The sequence below is a fragment of the Amaranthus tricolor genome, chromosome 2 (genome assembly GCF_026212465.1).
Source record: "Amaranthus tricolor cultivar Red isolate AtriRed21 chromosome 2, ASM2621246v1, whole genome shotgun sequence".
NCBI classification, from domain to species: domain Eukaryota; kingdom Viridiplantae; phylum Streptophyta; class Magnoliopsida; order Caryophyllales; family Amaranthaceae; genus Amaranthus; species Amaranthus tricolor.
In genome coordinates, this window is record NC_080048.1 from 5,890,302 (window position 1) to 5,916,884 (window position 26,583).

Here is a 26,583-nt window from a genome sequence, read left to right on the forward strand (position 1 = left end):
TAGACTAGATTTTATGATCCAAAATGCAACTCCAAAATGGTGATGGTCAATAAAACCTCTTGGTAGAAAATTGTGCCTATAAATTATTAATATGAGTAGGATATTATAATTTCCTCATTGGTTGGACTTCAAGTAGTTATCTACTAACCATTATATCAGAATTGGTAAAAATAGGACAGCCAATTATTCATTGACCCCAGGCTCACCTACACACTCAATTGCTCCCAATCCATCATTGTCACCTTTCTTGGTCAATACATGGCATCTCATCACTCAACAAAAGTAGATAATGTAGTATTTTATAAAATGTAGGAGAAATATTTTATTGAAATGAAAAAATAAGTTTAATATATGGATGAGAATTAAAAAAGGAAATTGAGATATAATCATAAATAAAAATGAGATAAATTTAATGTGATGTATAAAAAAAGAAAATAAAGTAAATTTTATGAGATGGAGTAAAAATGTAATTTCTCGTATCGCAATTTCATGAAAAATAGGTAGGGTTTTGTCCCCATTTGTTGAACAAAATGGAAGTGAATGGAGCAAAATTTCTCTCTTTTTTCTCTATTGAAGATGTGCATCATTTTTTTAATTACTTCGCACCATATAATTTAAATATGTAAAAAAATTTTAGGTTATACGATCTAAATTCAAAAGTACAAGTAATCCTAGCTAGTAAATACTTCCTCCATTTTATAATCATTGTGATCGTTATTTATTACCTTATTAAGAGAATATATGACAAAGCTTGCTAGTTGTAGGGATAATTGTTAGTTTGTTAGCCGTATAAGTTGCCATGTTTTAGTTGTCGGTGGTTGTGAGTTTGTGATTGTACAGTCGTAACCATCTAATTAATTGTGTATATTATTATTGTTCAGTAATTTTATAGCATATTTGGTAATTACTGGAATATTATTTGTTGAAAAACAAGTAGAAATTTCTTAAAACCCTACTTTTAATTTTAAAACGCCACAAGTGTTGTTTTAGCAAATCTACCTAATCAACTTTCTACTTTACAAAACATTGATATATTTTCTGCATTTTAAATAAATAAAGAAGATCCAATGTTCAAGGATAAGTACTATAATGCATTGAGGAGCCAATAAGCTGGTTGGAGTAAAATAATTCCTTCTTCCCAATTCATTACTAGTTTACTAATTACTACCTAGCGATTCCTCCAAAAGAGAAATTCTCACATAGCAAAGAGATAAGAAAATTACCAATAAAATAATGGCACATCTATATATGGAAAGCAGGTCCCTCTTTAAACTTTCTATAGCCTAGGGGCGAGATTAGAAATAAGGAGCCTTATGCCCTTATCGCTAAAAATTTTCCATTACTATCCTCATAAAGTTTTTCGTTAGATCCACGAAAAACTAAACTATTTTGTGATTCTATTATTTGTTGAGTTTGTTTTTTTTATCTTTTTTCACATAAAAATGTATATTTTCGTGACAATATTATTATATTATAAAATAATAATATAAGTAAAATTAAGATAGAGTAATATAATCGGATTCTTAAATACTGAGTACCTGGTTAAGATCTTAAAATTGAAACTTTATGAAATACATTAATCAGAAATTAGACTACATAATCCACAATGAATATAATAAAAGTATATATAAATAATTAAGGATGATAATAAAGGAAGGAAACAATCATAATAATAATTGAAACGTGAAAGAGAAAGGGCATGTCGTAATGGATTCTGGCATGCATCATGTTAAATTACAACCAACTTTCTCAAGCTTTTTTCATAAAATGCTTCAACAATAATATGTTTGCTTTGTCCTTTTCTTCATCTCATCTCGACAACATCATTTTTTTGTTCTTTCTTTCACTTTATTGTGTAAAGGAGTATAAAAATTTGTTGAATTTATTGCATTTCCATTTCATTAAATTTGTCACTTTTTTTGATTTATCATATCAAGTTTGTCTCATAATTCACCATTTTTCTTTTATTTTCATATATAAATTTAACTTACTTTTTTTATTTTCACATTCACATATTTTTTTTTCACTTTCCCATAAAATATCACTTTATCTATTTTGTCATAAGAAGTCAACTCTTGTAATATACTCCCTTCATTTCTTTTTGCACTGTTTTCAATGTAAATTTTTAAACTTTAATATCTCTAAATACACATAATAAAAAATTATAAAAATACATAATGAAAAAGTATACATTAAGACGAATCTAACGAGATCTCATATGGATATATTTTATCTTCTAAATATGTGTTAAAAACATTAATTAAATATTTATTTCCTATAAAGTTGAATTTTCAATGGTATTTAGATACAAACAAATAACCTCAAGTTTTCTTAATTTCTTCACCAATTACATATCAACTACTATATTTGGTGGGTGATTGATCGGTAATTTACATAATGAAAACCACCAACCAAATTAACCATAACCATGGTAGTTAATCATAGAAGTTTTTGTAGTGAAATATATTTAAATTATCGTGAATATTCAACCTTTTACTAATATTCTCATTATAATACTAATTTTGATTAGCTATAAATAAACTCAAATTTAAATAATATTATAGATCCATCACTTTTTTAATCAGTCGACCAATGACCAACTCCACAAAAAAGTTTAAGTACTTATCAATACAGCTTAGTCTTTCAAAATTTATTTAATTATTCATTTTCTATAGAAATTACTGCACAAAAATTATTTAAAATCCACTACATATTTTATATATGTGGAGCTTTTTTTAAGAAAAAAAAAAAGTGCATATCTTTTAGATTAAGATTATACACTTCTATAATAAGCTTATTTGTTCCTTGGTAAAAGCATCTCTTTACTTCTAGCAGACGCCAAGTTATCATGGAATTTGTCATTGTTTTGCTTAAAAGATGATGATGCAAAAATTAGTCCATTCATTGACCAGATTACGCTCCTCCATAAAGTAAATATATAGCTATATCCAACTAAAATAACAATTATAAAGGGACGTTTAACATAAAAAAAATAATACTATTATTATTTTATACTTTTAATAAGCTAAAAAAAATCTAAAATCTATAGATCTGGAAATTAAAAGAATAAGAAATATTGTACACCCTCAATTTCAACAATCATTCTACACCCTTAAGTGATTTTTCTAATAGTACTACACTAAAACTCATTATTATTATTATTATTATTATTATTATTATTATAAGCTATTTCATTTCCTATAAAAGACTTTACAAGAAGTTGGTGCAGAGTCGAGCAACACCCTTATAAATACAAAAAGTTAGTCTCTGATATTATTATTATTATTATTATTATTTATTTTATTACGAGTCGCAAATAGATATAGCTATCTGCCCATATCCAAATTGAATTGAGGCAAACTCAAATATCTAATTATGAATATTTCATACTAATTAAGGCAGAAGTTGAATATTGAGTACTTCACACTTTTATATTATTTTACTATGAATGATTTGAATTTTTTTAGTAGAAGTTTTCACTTAACTTTCAAATTTTTATTAGAAATTTGATATTTTTTATTTTGGTAGGATCATAAAATCTGGTACCCCTTTGTGGGTCCGCCTTTGACATCCAAGATGACCTTAGGTTCAAATGAGGTGGAGCTAAAATCAGAAAATCTTTGAAAGAAAGAGAAGAATCAAGCAATGAATAATAGCATGTGATTCTAATCAACAACAAATCGGCGTCACGGATTCCTCTTCTTCTTCCTAAACAAACAATACTTTTTTTAGGATATGTTCCTTCTTATCTTCTTCATTGCTTCCCTCTTTTCCAATTTCTAGGAAGGTTTAACCACATGCTTTATATCTCCTCCGTTTCATATTACTGAACCAACATTTGCACTATTCATTATTTTATGGTAATTTACATATTTTAGTTATTATACGAGAAAAAAACATAGCCATGCGGGATCTTATTTTACTCGTTTCGTTGCATATTTTCATAATATCTAATTTTTATAACTTTTAGTTATGGATAACTCTAGATATAAACGATCCGACAAACGCATTAATATGCAAAATTGTGTTTGGTGCAAGTATTTTGGAATGGATGAAATACTACCCTCATCTTAAAAAGTTTATAAATTCTTGTAAGATTTAAATATATACAATTTTTATCTATAATATTTAAAATTTTATTTAAAATATTTTTAAGATATTAATGCTTGAAATCCGCTCCAAAAGCCACTTAAAAAAATGGATAAAGTTTTAGAAATGAAAGGAGTATTTCAACTTTATGATTGACTCTTAAGCAACTTTATTAGATCATTACTTTTTTTATACACCAAATGACAATAATTTTTTGATTGTCTTAAACTCAATCAATTTACATCATTAATTATGGATTAATTAAGTAACAATTAGCTAGTTTTCTTTTGAAGATGGGAGTATTTGAGGGAACATTAATGAGAAAATTTTATTGAAGATAAAAATTCATGTTGTGTAATGTGTATTATTGTGAACATGGTTGGCTTAATGAGAACATGATAATAGTTTTAGAATCTCTTACAACTTATTTAGAACCAAGATTTAAAGTACAAGCCCATTTCCCATTCCTAATAGGGAGTCGTAACCGTACGAGCTAGTGTACTCGAGAAAATGAAAAATCTACGCCAACATAGTTAATACAGAGCCCGATTGCACAACAATTTATTCCCGCGAAACTAGTTCTTTAACAAACAAGGCCTTACAAGGCCCAAGGTACCTACTTCTAGCATATCGAAAGACATGTCAAGATCTACAACATTCCAGCTGCTTCCTTGTCCAGAAACCAATTCAGATCCCCTTCAGGCGAAACCATTTGAACAGGTAGTAAGTCAGAGCTCTGATTTCCGCTCAATGCCGTCTTCACAACCGCAGCTTTCCCACTCCCGCAAACTACAAGAGCAATGTTGGCTGAGGAATTGATAACGGGGAATGTGAACGTGATTCTCTCGGGTGGTGGTTTTGGAGAGTCCTTAATGAAGGTCACCCATCTTTCATTCTCGTTGACTAGAGGATGACCTGGGAATAAAGAAGCCACGTGTCCGTCGGGGCCCATACCGAGGAGCATGACATCAAATTTCGGGAAGTTGCTGGTCGGAGATGTTGCTAGAATATTGGTCTTTACTAGTTGTTTGAGAGCGGTTTCATAATCATCGGCTGCACCTTCAGCAGTGAGTGAATCGTTAATGGCATAGACATTCCCTGGGGGAATAGGTACCTGAGAAAAAAAAAAAACTATGAGCAAAGCCGATTCCGTCTCTTCATCCACAATGTCACTGTCAAAAATTCTAAGTATGGGTAAATAATACAGTTAACGGGTCAAAGCAACAAAGATGACAAGGTCAATATTACGTAATCTTCCTCAACTTGCGTACAAGTAAATATTTCCTACCAGAACAGCCAGGAAACTGAGCTTCAGATTGATGTGCGGCTATTACATGACCAATTGGCCTACACGAACAACCCCCACTCCTCCCCAGGGAAAGGCAACACCAAATCATAAACATTATAAGCAGCAATACATATCTACAATATCGGCTGATTGCTTAATCGCATTGAACCCGGTATAACAGTCTCATCTAGAGTGTGACCTAACCAAGTTCAGACATTTCATGCCAGGCTTATCACCTAGAAAAAGAAAACCATGTCAATAAAAATTTTCTCACGTCGGCCTCTCAATCAAAATTTCCAAAATCAAGGTGTTGACCCTCTTGCAACTAACACCAGAGAATTGACCACGGATCACCTACTAAAAAGGGGCAAAGTGAGTAATGATTTGTGTGCCAAGACTATGGATAGAAAGATTGGGAGGAAAAAAAAGGGAAGAAAAAGGAACGCTTAAATGTCACGCTCAGCACGAGAGAAAGTAGTGGAGCAAATAGTAAATAGTAATGTTTATAGTTGTTATTGTATTTGAAAAGAAGAAGAAGAAAACAATGTTGTATTGAACCTAAACCTAAATAACTAAAGAGGAAACATTTTCTTTTGATAACAAAATGTAATAGACTAATTCTGCCATGAATATTAATAGAATGCAGAAAATGTAACAAAGTAGTGAGAAAAACAGTAATGGCGTATAATATCAGAATAGAAAGGATATATAAATGTAATTCAAAGATTACAATTAAGATAGAAAATGTGAAGATGATACAAGCATTCGAATTGCTTGTTTCCCTCTTAGGAATGAGTACGATCTCACTGATTGTGTATACAGATTTCTAATGCCTTTCTCGTTTCCCCCTTTCCTATTTATGCTTGTTTTACCCTTCCCCATGTTTATCTTCTTCTAGAACATAATATATAATTAACTAATATTGAAATCCTCAAGATACCCCCTTACCCAGTATATGAGAGTATTTCAAAAATGAAGGAGCAGTGAAACATTAATTAAGTTCCGAAAAAGATGAAGATGGAGTTCTGAAACCCGTGGTTGAAGATGAAAAATTTTATGGATTAGGCTCTACTCTACAAGAGATTGAGATCTACATTTATACTTAGCAAAAAGAAATTTAATAGGATATAATGGGCTTAAGTTAGCACTCATCAGGAAATGGTTCACAATTTATTATACAGGCCTATAACATCTATTTGCTAGGAGCTCTCATTTCTCCACTTCCTCTTTCTCACTTGTACGTACGTTTTTACCAAAAAAACTTGATGAGAATAGAGCATGGGCTCATTAATTTCACACCCTTTCAAAATAATAATAATATCAATACCATTATTGTTGTCCTAAACCCTAAGGTGCTTTATTTTCCTTCCACATCTTGATAATGTAAGATTTTGAAATAAAGTAGGAAGGAAAACGTATCACTTTGAATCATTTCTTCCCATTTCTATTCCAAAAACAAATTGTCATACAATAAATGTAAATGAATCCCTGCTCTCACATTCTCTCATACAAATTTCCTTCTTTCTCATTCCCTCACAATTTCAATTCCATCTAAGTTCTTGATCAATTCGATTGTAACGGAAACACAAACTCAGGTATGTTACTTTTTGCTCTACCTTCGGCACAAGAAAAGTTATCAGTGCCAAGTATGTCCAATTTAAGGCAAAAAGGCACTATGGTAAGAATTTTGACAACATCCATCATACTAGAGGCTTTGAGAAGGTCTTGTTTCCATACTACACTAAAAATAGAATATTACAAATGCACCACTATAACGATTATCAAATATCAAACATAATCAAAGATCTACTAGCACCAACACATCCCACCCAATATTTATAGAAGAAAAATTTGGAAAAGTAAATTTTAACAATGACCAATTCCCTCAAAATAATCCCTAATATTGATTAACTTAAAATATCCCAACTACTAGTATACATTCTCATAATTATATGAAGTTCTCTTTATCTTCTCAAAATACTTCTAATTTTTTTTAGTAAAAAACATACTTTGGATTATTATGAGAAGATTACTCTAATAGTACGGATTATTTTGAGTTAACCAATACTAGGGGTTATTTTAAGCAAAAGAAACATAGTTGAGATTATTATTAACAAATTTTTCTTTGTAAAATTGCATATAAACCATACCCCATTTCCAAACATTCGTAAAGTGACATGAAATAATATGCAAGAGTGGTCACCCATTAGCAAGTGCACATCTACAAGCGGAAACATTTCTCATATACCTCAAAACATGCCTAACCAACAAAATATTTCTCATACCAATCACTAATTAAAAATCTCATTAGCAAGTGCACACAACTTTTGGAGTAGCTTTTAGTGGTTTAACATAAGTGATAAGAGTGTTGCATATGTAGTGTATTATAGTAACTTTTGGCTTTTGAATTAGTTAGGCTAACATACTTAGTACCCCCTCCGTTTTCATATGTTCTTCTCAAATAAAATTTACGAATTTTAGTGTCAAACTTTGACTATGATTTATCATCGATCTATATGAAAAAACATATTCATGTGAGATCTTGTTGGATTTGTCTCGATATATACTTTCTAAATATCAAATTTTTAGAATTTTTAAATTTTACAGTTAAAATCATTTGACTTTTAAGTTTGTGTTGAGATCCGCTAAAAAAGTAAATGGGAAGAATAAATGAAAACGAAGGAAGTATTTGATATACTGTTAAGCCAAAAGCTATCATAGTTATTTTGTAAAAACCATATCCTAATTCCACTTTGAGAGTTTAGTCCTTTAACTCAATATTAAAAAATGGATATAGCATCTACAAGACTACAACACAACTGACATACCAAGACTCTTCCTTCACACTTTGTATAGATAGAGATTTGAGGGAGTTAAAGGGAAAGTAAGGGGTAAATTTGGAGGGATATGATTTCTTTTCTTTGGATACATCTAATTTTGGCAGGGAGGGGAAAGGATTCGAAAAGATTAAGCCCTTTAATTTTGTTAAGAACTAAATCTCTTCAAATGTGGAAAATTTTGCTCATTTCCTGTCCCTACTCGGGGGAAAAGTTGTACCATAGTATCCTAGTGATTAAATATCTAGCTCTAGCTTATGTTGATACTTGAAAGTTGAAAACATGTCGTTCCCATTTTCCAAATAAACTTCTAGGATAATTTTCCTTCATATCACCCTATCTCCTTCTCTCCCTCTTCTTCTAGGCCTCCACCATTAATCTTAAAGTAGGATATCCCAAAGAATCCAAATATCATTAGTCATAACATAGAATCATACCTCTAAATTTTAATTAGAGTAATCTTACTAAGAATTTGATACATAATTCTTCCAACCCTTATACAACAAAGAGCAAACTTAAATTGGTCAATTGTTCAGGAAGTTTTTATATACAAAAACAATTTCTACATTACAATCTAATATAGTGATCCTGGTAAGCACTTAAGCATCTTTCTCGAGTTGAGAGACTCTTTGGCCGTGCTCTACTTTATGGGTATGAGTTGCCGCCTTCCTTCCCTCCCCATACCCTGATCATAGTTTTTCTATAGGCGGCATACCGGGTATGATGATGATGATGGTAAGCACTTAAGCACATTACTCAAACAAATCATACAACACAATCTATTTTAGTACCAACATGTTAGCAAAGTTCATAGCTTTATTACACAAATACACATAAAATTGAAACTCCCAACAAAAAAAATTATTGGTACCTTTGACAAGAAACCATCATAAGCAAGTTTATAGTTGCTTTCTGGGTGATCCTTAGGAACAACCCTTTCATCAACCCAAAACATATGCCATCTCGACCAATCAATCGAATCCACATATGGTGGTTCTACCAATTTCCTATTTTCAACAAAAAAATACCCATCAAATAAAACATCAAAATATCATAAAAAATGAAATATGTCAAACAAGAACTAAAAAGATACAGTAAAACATCAATTAAAAACAAAACCCAGAAAATGAAAAAGTCAAAGTACCTAAGAGACTTTATGAGAGAACCCCCAGAAACAACAACAGTAAAAGCACCCCTTTCTTTAATAAACTTGTTTGATAAAATAGCAGTGTAATTTGCCAATTCAATTGCTACTTGTTCTTCGGACTCGAAGATATTCACATTTTTGGAGTTTACATCTGCCATTGAAGCTTTAGATCTAAATTTTGATTTTAGAGAGTGATTGGGAAACGTAAATACTTGGTTTAATCTGAGAGTACAGAATGAAGATTTAGAAAAAGATAAATTAGGGGTTTTGAGGGAAAAGATGGGACATTGGTTTGTAATTCGTGGGGATTTAGTTGGAATAGTGTGGGAGATGTAATGAAATGAAGATACCATTTTTCCAGTTTATGCGGCTTTGCGCCTGTACGGGGTAGTGGTTGGTTACCAGGTAGAATGAACATATGAATATTATTCTGTCCCACTAAATTTGCCCAACAAATATTCAATAAAAACAAAAATAAAGCCTAAGAAGATAAATATTCTAGGATACCAGGAGAAATGTATAAATTGAATGAAAAAGTTAATTAATATTGTTTCGGTGATGAAACGAGGAAGTGCGAAAGACACTTAAAATACCTGGAGATAGGTGGAAGTGTGATCAAGAGGAGCGACTCGTGGAAAGAAGCGACTTGAATTCCTGCGAAACAACACGTTAGCCTTGTCCGGGGGTGATCTCCCGGAAAACCCCTCCGACGCTCAAGTTAGAACGTAGATATGATAATATGTAGTGAGTGATTATAAACAGAATGCGAGATATTGCGGTTGATGTTACTGAATTTTGGTTGGCTAGTGGAGTTGAAAAGGAAGTAGAGAATAAGTAAGGCTCTTGTAGATTATTTTTTAGATGTCCTATCCTCTCTGATGGCTGTCCCTTTTTATAATGCTCAAGGAGGAAGTTACATCAAAGAGTGGGAGTTAAAGATCATGGGAGACATAGGCAGTTAGTTCCCATGGAAGAAGGATTACCATGCATTTAAGGGGAAGTGGGAAGTTACCAACCTTGGAAGAAGGACAGCCATGGAATGAGGGAGAGTGGGGAGTTGCTTTACGGGAAGGTAGTTAAGGCATTGAAAGGTTACTAATTCATGGGCCATTCAAGGGAGGAGAGAAATCAGACAAAGGCCCATTGAATGAAAGTCAAAGTCAATATGGGGAGTCAAAGGTCATTAAAGTAAAATGACATTAATAATTTAAAATAAATAAGTAAATTAGATAAATGATACCATGACATTTAGCCCCACGCATGAAGGATGATGTGAGGAGAGAGCCCCAGCGACTTGAAATATCTTCCTTTTATGCGGAAACAATAAGCGTCTACCAAAACACTTTGGCATTGATGAGGGGATATGATATGGGAGAGCGCTTGAACCCTCAAGAAGATGAATATGTTCGCAATTCGGTAGATCTTTGGGCGGATTCCGAAAATTGGGTTCGTAACCTTCAAATCGACTGTTCACATGTCGAATTCCGAGTTATAACGAAAAAGTTAGGACCTTTTCAAAGTCATCGTGAAAAACGCTCCGAATTAGAGAGGAAAGAGTAATGCCAACCGAGCCGCGGCTTGACGTATGCCGCGGAATAGCTCCCTTCATCCGTATCACACAATCAGCAAAAATGTAGTTATGGAGGTTTGATCCTGCAACCCTTAGTACCGCGGACAGCACCTGAGACCAACTGAGACATCCTTGCTATTATGTAATAACTTGCACGGACTATTAATTAAATTGATGCTTCCCGCCTAGCTTTGAATACTTGGATGACGTGACTATTTTCAGTACTTAGAATATTTTCGAGTTTGGACCCACACAATGGGGTCCGACTTGTCGACTAACACGAAGAATCTTTACCTGACATCCCGGAATAAATCGCCCGAAGTTCGCGGCTTGTAGCGTGCCGTGAGGTAGCCCAGCTGTCTTATATCACCAGGCAGCAAAAATGTAGAGATGAGGGCTTGATCCCGCGTCCTCCAATACAACGTGCAGTACTTGAAACCAAGTGAGACAACCTTCTACTTATATAGCAATGCATATCGCGGATTTTTATAATTTGATAGTTCCAGCCCAGCCTATGATACTTTAATGCCGCGGGAGTTTTCATACTTAGAATTTTCTGAGACAAGATCACCCCCAAAGGGGGTCCGACTTGTCTACTATGCGGATCACACTAAATTTATTTATTTATTTATTTTTTATTTTATTTTATTTATTATTATTATTATTATTTTTATATATATATATATATATCCAAGGGGAAAGCGAAAAGAATAACTCAAGCCGCGGAGTATACTTAGTTAGCTAGCAGCAAAATGCAAATAGGAGGGTTTGATCCCACGACCTCTGGGATAGAGTGCAGCACATCAAACCAACTGAGACACCTTACCATCTATGAAGCATTTCACGCGACATTTTTTTTTTATTTTGATACTTTCAGCTACACTACCCATATACCATGGAAATTTAATGACTTAGAATATTTTTTAGAGTTTGCTTACCAAAGGGGGGTCCGACTTGTTGACCCCATGGACAAGATAGCAACCTTATCGTTAAATCTTCCTTGCTTTTATGTGCCGTGGAATTTTAGGAGGATAATATGTCGCGGAATAAGTTCGTCTCAGCTAGAGTAATAAATCACGTGAGAATTTGACGACGCGGCTTGGACTTCATCTCAGAATATTTCCGCGCCTTCGATTTAACCATGACGCGTACTAACTATGCCTTCAACATGAAAATTCTTCCATACTTGGAATATTTCAAAAATGATTGGGAGCACCTGGGGGTCCGACTTATTGATTTCACGGATTGATAAGAATCTTTGAAAAATTTGAAGTTGCTCATGACGCTAAGAAGGATGATGCGTCCTTGTTGTATTCCGCGGCTATCTTGGATGACGCGGAATAAGGATTCACCAGTTTTATAAGTCGGACGGTAGAATGGGTAATCTCCATACTTAGAATTTTTATATTTCCCTTGGAGTGTAATTTTGGGTCCGACTTATCGACTCTACGGCGTCGATAGGAAATTTGATAACTTAGAGAAATTATCAATATTTTCATACACTTTCGGTGTCCGACTTATCGACATCGCGGAACAATAAAAATACTCGCAATTTTTCTCGTCTTAACAAGCCCCTTACCTTTCTATGACGCGGAATGAGCAAATACTTTTTATGCCGCGGAATGAATGTAGCGTCTTCACCCATACGGACAATACGAAAATCCTTCCATACTTAGAATATATCACAAAATTTTTGGGGGCACTTGGGAGTTCGACTCATCGACCATACGGACACCTTCCACAATGAGTATGGATTTATTGGAACTTTAAAAAATTGGAAGCTGATCATGTAGGGGTTTGTAACATTGAGGAGGATGACGCGGCTTCATTTTGATTCTGCGGCTATCCCGAGTGACGCGGCAAAAGATCCGCCACATCTATAAGTCAGATGGTAGAATGAACAATCCTTATACTTAGATTTTTCCCAACGTTTTTACCTTTTGGGGACTAAATTAGGGTCTGACTTATCGATCCTCCGGCTTCATGAGGAAGCCTGATAACTTAGAGAAAATATCGACATCTTCACATACCTTGGGAGTCCGACTTATCGACTCCCCGGAAACATTCAAGTGTATAGGTACTTAGAAAAATTGTCTATATTTCCATTCTAATCGGAATCCGACTTATCGACTCCACGGATACAACTAAATAAATACTTGGAAAAATTATGCATATTGACCCTCTCTTTGGGGTCCGACTTATCGATGACACGGACATCTTTCACAATAATTTTTCATGCCTTATAGGAATTGTAGGGCAACACCAAGGCAAGTGAACTCAGCTATATAGAACATTGCCGCGGAATAAATAATACCTGCATGAACTCATTGTGGAATCTTCATAACTTAGAAAAATTGCAAGAAAGTTGGTCATATATAGAGTCCGACTTATAGATTCTGCAGACACAACCAATATTCTCGAAGTGCTATATTCTCGAAGTGCTATTGCCTGAACTACTTTTTGCATTTGTCGGGCAGTTTGTGGAAAATAGAATACTTCCGCGGATGTGTGGTGAACGCTTCCGTTAGCAAATGAATTCAAGACTAGAAAACGATTCACAAATGCCGCTGATTTCTGCCGAGTTTATAGAAAACGATGATTTTAACAAGATTTGCAATAAGGAAGTTTAGTGGGCGTTTGATACTTGATAACTTAAGGCTGTGTAAACGGATGTCGAGTACGTCCGACAACTCTACATTTTGAAGACTAGATAATTACGAGAAAGTAGAATATAACACAGAATAATTGGAAACTTTGGAATTTGACGTTGGATGATGAATGAATTGTTGAAACTTCTGCTATATTGAAATTGAAATTGTGACGGACAAAAGATTGTAACTGATGAATGAGAGCTATTGTCTAATTCGACTAACGCTGCTTTTAGTTGAAATTGAGATTGATGAATGAGGGCTATTGTCCATCTATACTCATGACGGAAGGAGACTTTTCTCCCCTTCTTCTTTTAGAAGGGATGACGGAAGTTCCTCGTTTCATGGTGTTGATGAGGCATTGGCGGGCCATTACCTGGTCTCCCTTGAGGATGCCTACTTGTCCGTCGTCCTGCTCGAATTGTAGGAGGAGTTGATGAGGGAAGATTGCCGCTTTGATCTTGTTGATGAGTGGGAGTCCCATGATGGCGTTGTAGGGAAATGTTAGATCCACCACCGTGAATCGCACGGGCATTGTTCTGCTTCCGCTTCTTTCCCCTACTCGCACAGGGAGTATGATTGTTCCCATTGGAATGACCTGGTTTCCTCCAAACCCAATCAAAGGTTTATCAAGGGGTTGCAGGTGCTTTTCTTAGAACTTCATTTTTCTTAGGCATTCCATCATTATAAGATCGGCTGTGCTTCCGGTATCCACCAATACTCGCCTCACCATCATTTGCCCAATCTTGATGGTAACCACTAAAGCATCAGTGTGTGGTTGTTGCAACAGTTGGAAAGTAGTGGCATCAAATCTCATGATCGGTCCCTTTGATACGGTTTTTAGAGGTTCTTTCAGCAGAGTATGGACGCTATCCTTCGCGGATCGAATGGTAGGATATTCTTCAGTGTATCCTCCGAAAATTACGTTGATAGTTCCTTGTGTGTTGGAACTTTCACGCCTTGCCTCATCCCTCTTGGGGGATCCGCGTCTTTGATTCCACTGCCTTCTTTCCGCTTCTCCTCTTGCGTCATAGTCCCTTCGGTTAATGAACCTCGACAGTTTTCCTTCATCAGCCAATTGATGTAGGATACATTTGAGTTCGCGGCATTGGGCCAAAGTATGGCCGTGCTCTTTGTGGTAATCACACCACAGATTGTAGTTGCGTCTATCGGAAGGAGTGATAGTAGGAGGTGGAGCTGGCAACTTATCTCGAACAGCGAAGAAAATGTCCTTCCTGTTTCGATTGAACATCGGGTCGTTACCTCCGTCTAGCAAATTCCGTGTCCTGGACTCCCCTTCCGCGATATATACGTGCCGGGATCGTGGTGGTCCCATGTCTGACGGGAGCTCTGGACGACGCGGCATGTAATTCTTGTCCCTCCTTGACGAATGCTCCTCTCTGTTCCATAAAGATTGATGGGAGGATGCGACATCTTTCTTTTCAGACTTTCGCCTTTTTGGGTCATGTGCCTGACATATCTCGGAGGCCGTGACGTAGCTTTGACACTGCTTCATGGCCTCCGCGTATGTCTTCACTTGACTCTCGACCAACTGGAACTTGAGCCTTTGAGCCTTCATTCCGTTGATTAGGGCGTTTAAGGCGACTGATTCTTCCAAATCCGTTACCTCCAACACTGCCTCGTGGAATTTCCTCAGATACGATGATATGGATTCCCCTTCCAGTTGCGTTATGCTAAGCAAATGGAAGTTTGATTTCTCTTGCCTTTTGGATGCCACAAAGTGACCCAGGAATTTGCTCTCTAATTGGGCAAAGGTGTGGATACTTCTCCCTGGAAGAGAGGTGTACCACGTCAAGGCTACTCCTGTGAGAGTAGTTGGAAAGAATTTGCACCACAATGCTGGGTTGGTGGTGTATAGCAACATCAAGTTTTTGTATGCCATCAAGTGTTCTTCGGGGCAGGATGTTCCATCGAAGGCCGCCATATTTGGGATCTTTATTTTCCCGGGGTTGGGAGTATTCAGTATCTCCGAAGCCAGCGGAGAGATTATTGGCATAAGATCTTCGGGAAGGCTACTCTTGCCGGCCTCATTCCGCGGCATTATGACAGGGCCGGTGGGATGGCTAGATCCCGTGAGTTGCGCTTTCTTCCTTTCTTCCCTCCTTTTGTCCACCAATGATTGGACACTTTCGAACGCCCTCTGCTTCTTGTTTTCCAGGTAAGTACGGGCATCTCGAGAGGCGGTTTTGGATTCCCCGTTTTGGGATTCGCTTTTGTTGAGGCTTGTATGTGTCCTCGATCTCTCCCTTCTTTTCTTATTTCTTCTGCTGGAACGTGACATCCCCGAGTTCCTATCCTGAGATTCATGGGATTTCGGTATCTCGTTATGGGGTTTGATTCGTTCCTGTAGATTCTTTATTTGCTCCGCCATGTCTTCCAATACTCGTTGCTGAGCAGGGTTATTATTTATGACGACGCGGAGTTGTTCGGAGAAGGCGGCAGTGAGGTTGCGTGCTAGCATGTCCAGATCACGACGAGTCACGGCTTGATTATTAGCGTGACCTGCGGAAGTGTCTGTATCTGTGCTATGCATGGTTGCGGTTCGTGTTGGATTTCTCTTAGGAGCCATGACTTTTTATTCTTTCCCCACAGACGGCGCCAAACTGTTTCGGTGATGAAACGAGGAAGTGCGAAAGACACTTAAAATACCTGGAGATAGGTGGAAGTGTGATCAAGAGGAGCGACTCGTGGAAAGAAGCGACTTGAATTCCTGCGAAACAACACGTTAGCCTTGTCCGGGGGGTGATCTTCCGGAAAACCCCTCCGACGCTCAAGTTAGAACGTAGATATGATAATATGTAGTGAGTGATTATAAACTGAATGCGAGATATTGCGGTTGATGTTACTGAATTTTGGTTGGCTAGTGGAGTTGAAAAGGAAGTAGAGAATAAGTAAGGCTCTTGTAGATTATTTTTTAGATGTCCTCTCCTCTCTGATGGCTGTCCCTTTTTATAATGCTCAAGGAGGAAGTTACATCAGAGAGTGGAAGTTGAAGATCATGGGAGACATGGGCAGTTAGTTCCCATGGAAGAAGGATTACCATGCATTTAAGGGGAAGTGGGAAGTTACCAACCTTGGAAGAAGGACAGCCATGGAATGAGGGAGAGTGGGGAGTTGCTTTACGGGAAGGTAGTTAAGGCATTGAAAGGTTACTAATTCATGGGCCATTCAAGGGAGGAGAGAAATCAGACAAAGGCCCATTGAATGAAAGTCAAAGTCGATATGGGGAGTCAAAGGTCATTAAGGTAAAATGACATTAATAATTTAAAATAAATAAGTAAATTAGATAAATGATACCATGACAAATATATTGATGTAAAATTTAGTGAGACAAACAAAAGAAAATTGGCCAGATTTCGTGGCACAAAATAATACATATTTTCTATTCCGGAAAAATGTTATTTGAGTACTCCTTATATCTCTATGAATTTATTCTAAATGACTTAAATATGTTATTACTTTTTAAGTCAAATGGTGAAATATTTAGAAAACCATTAATTTCTAGTTTTTTATTTGGTTGGATTAGAAATGTAAAAATGAAATTGAGAATAAAGGAAGTTTCTATCATAAGTATTAAATTTTTGAGTAATATATATATATATATATATATATATATATATATATATATATATATATATATATATATATATATATATATATATATATATATATATGTATATATATATATATATATGTATATATATATATATATATGTATATATATATATATATATGTATATATATATATATATATATGTATATATATATATATATATATATATATATATATATATATATATATATATATATATATATATATATATATATATATATATATATATATATATATATATATATATATATATATATATATATATATATATATATATATATATATATATATATATATATATATATATATATATATATATATATATATATATATATATATATATAATAGTGATATTATCTTTTCCATAACATGTTTATATATATTTGTAAAGAGTTCAAATTGAATATGTTAATAGTTAAATTATGACACATAAATTGACAATTGACATAAATTGATAATTGATGTTTTATGATGTAACTCAATTTTGAACGTATAAGCTTTAATTATCATTTTCAAAATAAGTATTTCAAAATCTATAAAGATTTTGTATAGGTTTTAGTTTGAATATGTTAATTGTCAAATTTATAATTTGATAATGATGTTTTATAATCTAACTCAATTTTGAACTTTTAATCTTCAATTATCGTTTTAAAAATAAGTATTCAAATTGTATAGATATATTGTATAGCATTTAGTTCAAATTTAATATGTTAATAGTTTTAACACTATTATTCATAGTTTTATTTACCATTTATTTGTTATTAGAAATTCACCCATAGAATAATAGAATAATACCATTTTATATAACTTTGTTCTAAAAATTATGAAACAAAAACCATATTTAGGTAGAAATTGATCAGTTTAACGTCAAAATTGATCACTTATAGGTTCAAATTGAAATTTTTTACTTTAATTGATATGTTTAAGTATTACTTTATATTGAAATTAATATCTTAAAGGTCAAAATTGATACCTTTTATGGTCAAAATTGATAAATGTTCAGAAAATGGAAAAAACAAGGGAAAACGTGTAATGTTGTTAGACGGGCGAATTGGGCTGACCCACTCTTGGTCTCAATTTAAGACGGTCTCGACCAAGTTTTGGCGTTTTCCTATAATAATCTCACTTATTGATTAACCATGAATAATCTCAGCTTAAAAAGATATTTACCAAGAATAAACCCAGGTAACTAGATGCCTGCTATAGTAGGTTATTTACCAAAAAATTAAATTGAAAATTAATATAAAATTAGAAAAAAATCTTGAAAATTTACATGAAAAAATTTAAATATTAAAAAAATCAGAAAATAAAACTTGCTGTAGCAAATCATTCGGTTACCGGATTTACTTTGTAAATACATCTTAAAATTTAAATTATTCATGGTTAATATGTGAAATTATTATAACCATGAGAAGATTAAATTATTTTAGATAATATTTTAAAAAATAATTAATTAGAGTAGTCCCCAAATCAAACGGCATGCGCCTACAAGTAGTAATCTAACTTCACCAAATATGCCACCTTAACTTGTCCCAGAGTTGAACTAGTCTCGAATCATTAAAGAACAGTCTCGAATCGGAACCTTATGGGTCACATTTTGTACCAGTCCAATTGCGGTTCCAAAAATGTTCTAAAATCTCAGCTGACAGAATCATAGAACGCTGACAAGATTCGAGCCGGATCCGGTTTAGGGGGAACTAAACTGGACGTTTTAGTGGAATCGGGTGAACCAAAATAGGTATGGGGGGAATCGAATCACAAACTTCGTTGGAACTGAATTGGAACCATATTGTTCACTTGAACTGCCCAAAACTTAGCCCTTGGAATTCTGTCGTTAGAGCCTTAATAGTCGGTGGACCTAGGGATGCAGGCGGGGCGGGTTTAATAGAAGACCCGCCCAATCCCCGCCCCATCGGGGCGGAGATGGGTCCCGGTTTGATGGGTCATGGGGCGGGTATGGGTATAAAATTCATACCCACCGCGGGGATGGGGATGGGGATGGGTTTTAGGTGATACCCGCCCCATCCCTGCCCCGCCCCGCCCCGCCCTGCCCCGCCTCACAAAATGTACAAATTTTGAGAATTGGAATACCCTAAATTATTTTTCAAATTTCTGAAAACCTTGAATTATTTTCAAAATTTTTTAAAAACTTTTAAAACCCCTTTTTTATATTTCTTTTAAAAAAAAAGTTTCAAAACCCTAAATACTTTGGGCCTTTGAAACCATCAATATGAATGTTGAATGCTGGCCGTCAATACTCAACCCATCATTTGCTTCTTCTGAATCTTCAGTCTTCACTTCACTGCTGCACTCCCATCTTCTTCTTCTTCTTGAAACACTCCCATCTTCTTCAATCTTGTATTCTTGCTGCCGTCAGCCCGTCATCTTGAAAAAGTCCAGAGCACTCCCGTCATTGGGTAAGTTTCTTTCAGTTTTTGATTGTCATCGACTCATCGTCTCTGTCTTTTCTTCAGTTTTTGATTTTATTGTTTAAACTCCAGAGCACTCCAGTCATTAGGTAAGTTTCTTTCAGTTTTTGATTGTCATCGACTCATCGTCTCTGTCTTTTCTCCATTTTTTGATTTTCTTGTTTATTTTATCAAGCCAATTTCATTGAGATGGATTATTTAGATCTTTTCAGTTTTTATGTTTGATGTGATCTAATGTTTGATGGATTATTGAGATGGATTATCATGCTAACTTCTGAATGTTTGATGTGATTTTAAGTGTGAAGGTAGATGGATTAAAAGGATTATATTGTGTGATCTTCAGTTTGGATACTTGTATACTGATCTTCAGTATTGTGGTCTTCAACTAGATGTGATCTTCAGTTTTTAATTTGTGTAATATTTGTATACTGATGGTTACTGATGCCTATAATTAAGTTTGGATATAAATTTATGTATTGTGGGTGATTATAGTGTTATTAATTTCATTTTTTCATGATGCTTCATTTGCTCACAAGGTTTTTGGTAAAATATTTGTTTTGTAATATGATCGGATCTCTGGTTTCGTCAATAATATTTCATTATTCTGATATTATTAGCGGTTCATTTAGTTGAATTAATGAGTGTTAATAAAAACATAATGTGATTCAGCCATGAATACTACTTCATAAGGTCTAAGATCATATTTTTTAGAGTAAGGTTTATAATCATGTTTTTTCTATTTTTTATCCTTTTTTCTCAATAAAATTTGTTTATATTCATTACGAGTTGTGTAGAGGTAGGCGATATTAAGTGATGATTAGACGGGGATTTGAAAATAAATATGTGACACAGATGGGTATTAAGCGGGGATTTGACGGGTGGTGGGGCGGGTAAAATGGGTATTAGACGGGGATGGATACCCAGATGGGGATGGGGATGGGGATGGTATTAGGTACAAACCCATCGGGGCGGGGACGGGGAAAAAAATTATACCCGCCGCGGGGATGGGGATGGAGATGGGATTGATTTACCAGATGGGGATGGGGATGGTAACGCCAATACCCGCCCCGTTTGCATCCTTATCGGTGGTGGGTTCATATATTAACCCTCATTTAACGATGTAACAATTCTTTGACATGTTTTTAATCTATTACTCAAGAACCAACACACACATATTTTACATATATATATATATATATATATATATATATATATATATATATATATATATATATATATATATATATATATATATGGGATCCAATGAGAAAGGTGTTGAAAATGAAATGGCTAAAAAGAACTCTACACCTTTTATTTCACTAAAATAAAAAAATCTATGGTCATTGAGCCAAAAACATATAATTGTAAAAGTAACTATTTTACACAGAAAAATAACTATGACATAAATTTTTAGAATGTTCTTACATTATAATATAATATCCTTTTTTGTATATCATCATCATCAAATCCAATAAATCCCGCTCATAGAAAACTATTGACAGGGTCTGGGGAGGGGAGGATGGCGGCAACTCAAACCTATGGAGGAGAGCGCGGCCAAAGGAGTCCCCCGGCTTGAGAAAGATACGAAGACGTACCTACATGGGAGAAAAGACCTATAAAAGAAAATAAGTAGACCTACCTACAGAATAAAAGAGGACAAGAAAACTAATAAAAGAAACGGGAGGAGCGGGATGACAGGAACCTACGAGGATATCAGTAATCCTTTTTTGTATATATAATAACAAAATAAAATCAAACGAAAATCATTCTCATCCTTCTTATTTGATCCTATATATATATATATATATATATATATATATATATATATATATATATATATATATATATATATATATATATATATATATATATTTATTTGGTATTATTATTTGAAATGTGCCAAAACGCAATAACTCCCTCTATGTAACAAAATTTGTCCTACTATTTAATTTGTCCTACTATTTGTTTTAAGTTAGCTTCATTAAATTTTCTCAACTTTTGCTGTTATGACCACGTTCTTTTTTTAGTTATCTTCTACGCATTTAACTTATTTTTCATTTCATCATCACATTTCTACACTTTCCCATAAATACCAATTAATTCACTTTTATTAATTTATACCTGTTTCATAGTACACCAAATCTCATAATCATTATTACACAGAGCAAGTTTATTCACTAGAGAGTAATAATAGAGCCTCCCTAATTAAGTTATCCTTAACAAACATACATAGTCACAACTACAATATTACAACAACGAAGTTGATTCCGTGTCTAGAAACCAAGTCATCTCCTCCTCAGGCGACACTCTTCCAGCAGGCAGAATCTCACATATATTGGTATCGCCAAGCACCTTCTTCACTGCATTGACCTCACCATTTCCGACCACTGTCATAGCAATGTACGCAGACGAATTGATCACCGGAAAGGTGAAAGTAATGCGCTGTGGAGGTGGTTTTGGCGAGTCCATTATGAAGGTCACCCACTTCTCGTCTTCCTTGAGAAGAGGATGACCAGGAAACAAAGACGCTACATGCCCGTCTGGACCCATGCCCAAAAGCATAAGGTCGAATTTTGGGAAACCTGTGGTTGTTGATGTTGCAATCACATTGTTTTGGACTAGTTTTCTTAGACATTTTTCATAATCTTCAGCTTGTGCTTCGGGGTCTGGGAGTGTATCATTGATGCCATAAACTTGGTCTAGCAAGATAGGTACCTGACAAAATACAGAGGATTAATGTAATTCTCAAACATGAAAGTATATGAACACAATGATACTAAACCACAAAAATCCTAATCAATCACTGTGATTTGTAAATCACCATAAAAAGACAAAAAGAATAATAATAGAATGGGAAATTCCACATGTTAGCATCGAACTTTTATGAAACGCTAGTGGTAGCGCTTTTGTAAGATTTTCCACATGATAGCCAGTTTATGCCTTATTTAACTCCCATAGCATTTTCCGTTAAATTCTTGTTAATTTCCGTTTAATTTACCATTTTGACGTTTCTACCCTAATTAAGTGTTGATTGTTGTCTTTATAATTTCCCCAAAACCATTTTGATGCTCTTAAATGTTTAATTCACCATTTTAACATTTAATTTACCGTTTAATTCATCAACACTCTTAATCGGGTGAATTAAACGTCAAAATTGTGAATTAAACATTTGAGAGCATAAAAATGATTTAGGGTAGAAATATCAAAATGATGAATTAAACGGAAATTGATAACAGTTTAACGGAAAATGCTGCAACAGTTAGATAAGGCATAAATTGGATGCTACCATGTGGAAAAATCTTACAAAAGTGCTACCACTGGCGTTTCATGAAAGTTCAATGCTACTATGTGGAATTTCCCTAATAAAATAAACAACCAAAAAAGATAAATTAAAATAACAAACTCTCCCCTTATCAAATCCTACTATATAAGGGTGATTTGTTACCTCACAAATAACCGTTATTTACTATGACTATCTCACTAAACTGTACTCAGTTGAATAGATAGCTATTAATAAAGTGGGGCTACAGCCAAAAGCTTAAGTTGACATAGGTTGTTGTCCCACAACAATCAATTAAAATTAAAGATAATGTGCACACTTTATTAGTCATTGAGGTTTTACATATCATTGTCATACAGTTTTTGGATATGTAATTGGCTTATGAAGGGTACACCTCGCGTATTTTCCCGATTACGTGTTGACACTCGGTATAAATCGAATACAATTTAACATGGTATCAGAGTCAAAGATTCGATTATAAAATAAATGGTAGATCCTTAAAGAATGGCAATCCCACTAACGTGAACTTGATGATGGTTAGCATGCGAGCGGGTGTTAGGGATGATTTGTTCCACATTGATGAACTAGAGATAATGTGTACCCTTTGACTAATAAAGTGTACACACCATATTTACCACATTTTATATTGACATCACAATAAATCAAATATAATTTAACAGCTATAATTTCTAAATATGTTATATACTCGGAAGTTATAGTTATCAAATTCAACAAGAATTCATTGGCATGGACAATTTAACAAAAATATAGTAATAATAAAATCAAAAATTTTAAAAAAATGCTAGATTAGTTAAAAATTATTCATACCTTAGAAATAAAACCATCTAAAGCAAGCTTATAGTTACTATCATCATGATCTCTGGGAACACACCTTTCATCAACCCAGAAAACATGCCATTTCGACCAATCGACAGAATCCTTATATGGCGGCTCTAATAATTTCCTTAATCAATTTCAACAAACAAAAACACCCATCAATCAATTTTTCTTGAACAAATCAATTTAAACCCAGTAAAGAAGAACGAGAATAACCTGATATTGTGGATGAGATAGCCTCCAGAAAGAACTACAGTGAATTTACCCTTTTCATTGACAAATTTCTCCGATAAATTGGCGACGTATTTCGCCAATTCGCACGCAACAACCTCTTCCGATTCGAAGATGTTCACAATCACACCATCTTCGTGCGATTTCATCGCCGACATTTTTGGTCTTAGGATGCCTAGCTCTTGAATTTTGATAATTTACAGGAAAATAATTTGTGAGCCCCGTGGAATTTTATTGTTTACATTTAGTCCATTGTACGTGACGTGGGGCATTCGGACAAAACTAGCTTATCAGCTAGTTTTTTTTGAGAGAGTGTATTTCTTGTTCAGCCCATCAAAGATAAATATCTACTCATTGTATTTTTAATGTTAATTTATATTCCCTCTAAATCAATTTAAATGTCCAATTTGCTTGGATACGGTTATTAAAAATGGTGTGGGATCCATTAAAAAGGGTAAGTAGTGAAGGGTAGCTGGGTAAGTAAGATATGAGGGTATATTCGTAATTACTTGTGTGAACTAAGAATATTTAGGTAAAAAAAGATTGACAAAAATAGAAATGGGACAACTAAAAAGACTTTGCCAAATAAAGAAATGAGACAACTAAATTGGTTCGGAGGAAGTATTGTTCTTAATGTTTATTTACTGTATTTTTAATGCATACTTTTAATATCTTAAATGTCTACTTACATCATTCTTAATATTTACTTACAATATTTTTAAAAATATATAATGGGCTGACCCAATTAAAGATGGTTTCTCGAAGATACTGTTTCTCACAAGAATTTGTGTAAACTTATTATCGACCCGTCTTATATGAGACTGCTTACCATGAGACGAGCCCATATAATTAGCTCATTACTTTAATTAATTACTTTAAAATAGTAAGTATCGTTTTAAGGTTATAAGTGATCACTCTAAAATTATAAAAAGTAATTATTTTAAAATTATAAATAATCACTTTAATGTTATAAGTGAGCATTTTATGAGAAAAAATGTATATTGGGCCAGCCTAATTGAGATGATCTTACTATGAAACCGTCTCATTTAAGAATTAAGATATTATTATTATTATTATTATCATTATTATTATTATTATTATTATTATTATTATTATTATTATTATTATGAAATTAGTATAGAAGTATTAGTATTATTATGAAATTAGTATAGAAGTATTATTAGCAATGTACGGAGTTATTAGTATTAAGGTTCAGAAGTATTGTGATTTTAAAATAAATGTTATGTTATCTAATTGAAGTTTTTACGTTAAAAATGTTATAATGTAACTATTATTATTATTTTTAAAAATATAATTGTATTATACTAATTTGATGATGGACATATTTTTTTGCTTTCCCTTTAAAATATACTATCCCTCTATTTGAATTATTAAATTAAGTGTTATTGAGTGTTTTGACTCTTCAGGTAGAAATATAATAATTTATGTTATGTAATAGGATAAAATCAATTTTATCTTGTTTAGTTTAATAAATATAACAATTAAATAATTTGATTATTTTATGTGGTGAATCTTGGTAAGGATGAAATTTTCAAATCCTTTTAGTTAATTGTATGATACGTTTTCACAAATTATTTATTATAATCGTTTCACCGTAAAACAATTCGCTATGGCTTGACTTAATTCTAATTTATTAAAAAATATATTAAAAAAACAGTTTAGATTTAGTTTGAAATTAAAATTTTCATAAATATAAATAATTTAAGCTGATTGTATGAGCCCGTCTCACCGTGAGACGGTCTCTTACAAGACTTGCTGATACTTTTTTAGTTCTAAATTACTTGCAACATTGCAAATGTAGCATTATTCATTCATCAACCGTGATTAATTTTAAATATATAAATTAAAATATTGTCAAGTGAGATCTTGTTTGAATCATTTCAAAATAAAAATTATTTATATCAAATTTTTATACTCCGAAATAAGTATGTTTAAGCAATTATTAGGTCATGTAGTTGTTTTTGTAGCATTTATATTTATTAGGGTCTCACTTTCTCCGTCACAAATTACCTCAAATTCATTTTAATAATTTATATTTGTCTTTTTTACATTTATGAGTCTTTTAAATTGAGGGTTACACTGGTTCTACATTCTTTGACAAGAAAATGATTTGACATTTTTTATTTTTTTTCTATAGAGCGAGATAATATATAATTAGCAAAACTCTAATGTAGAAAATTTTAAGTGACAAGACAAACGAAAAATTTATAGTGGTTAATCCTATTAGAGATGTTACCATCCTAATTGTTTCTCATAAGATAAACTATGACTGAAACTATTCGACAAGTTGCTAAAGAGACCCTAGGAGTGTCAACAGGAAAAAACCAAAGGTGTATAAGAATTGCAGTGGTGGATAAGAAGGTATGGAAGAAGATAAATGAAAAGTACAAAGGATTAAGGAGCTTATGGCTTGCACGAAAAAGGGAGATTGAATAAGCGAGAAAGAAATTTATAAAGAGGCCAAGCGGACAGCAAAGAAAGCGGTATCTGAGACAAACAGTCGAGCTTACGAAGACTTTTATAAAAACTTGGATATAAAAGGAGAGAAGCATATTTTCAAGCTTGCAAAGGC

General features: G+C 33.7%; 3 protein-coding genes across 3 annotated transcripts; all 3 read right to left on the minus strand.

The window, feature by feature from the left end:
- Positions 1 to 4,439: 4,439 nt before the first annotated feature.
- On the minus strand, positions 4,440 to 9,793 carry LOC130802442 (probable 6-phosphogluconolactonase 4, chloroplastic). The gene is made up of 3 exons (XM_057666464.1): positions 9,359 to 9,793; positions 9,086 to 9,221; positions 4,440 to 5,203 (listed from the first exon to the last, which is right to left on the minus strand). The coding sequence occupies exons 1-3, from the start codon at positions 9,712 to 9,714 to the stop codon at positions 4,739 to 4,741; spliced, it is 957 nt and encodes a 318-aa protein (XP_057522447.1). The 5' UTR covers positions 9,715 to 9,793; the 3' UTR covers positions 4,440 to 4,738.
- A 4,438-nt stretch (positions 9,794 to 14,231) lies between these two features.
- On the minus strand, positions 14,232 to 15,524 carry LOC130805442 (uncharacterized). The gene is made up of 3 exons (XM_057670215.1): positions 15,207 to 15,524; positions 14,728 to 15,050; positions 14,232 to 14,616 (listed from the first exon to the last, which is right to left on the minus strand). Exons 1-3 carry the CDS (start codon positions 15,522 to 15,524, stop codon positions 14,232 to 14,234), a joined length of 1,026 nt encoding a protein of 341 aa, XP_057526198.1.
- A 6,178-nt stretch (positions 15,525 to 21,702) lies between these two features.
- On the minus strand, positions 21,703 to 24,286 carry LOC130802452 (probable 6-phosphogluconolactonase 4, chloroplastic). Its single transcript, XM_057666471.1, has 3 exons — positions 23,976 to 24,286; positions 23,751 to 23,886; positions 21,703 to 22,357 (listed from the first exon to the last, which is right to left on the minus strand). The coding sequence occupies exons 1-3, from the start codon at positions 24,146 to 24,148 to the stop codon at positions 21,890 to 21,892; spliced, it is 777 nt and encodes a 258-aa protein (XP_057522454.1). The 5' UTR covers positions 24,149 to 24,286; the 3' UTR covers positions 21,703 to 21,889.
- Positions 24,287 to 26,583: the final 2,297 nt, after the last annotated feature.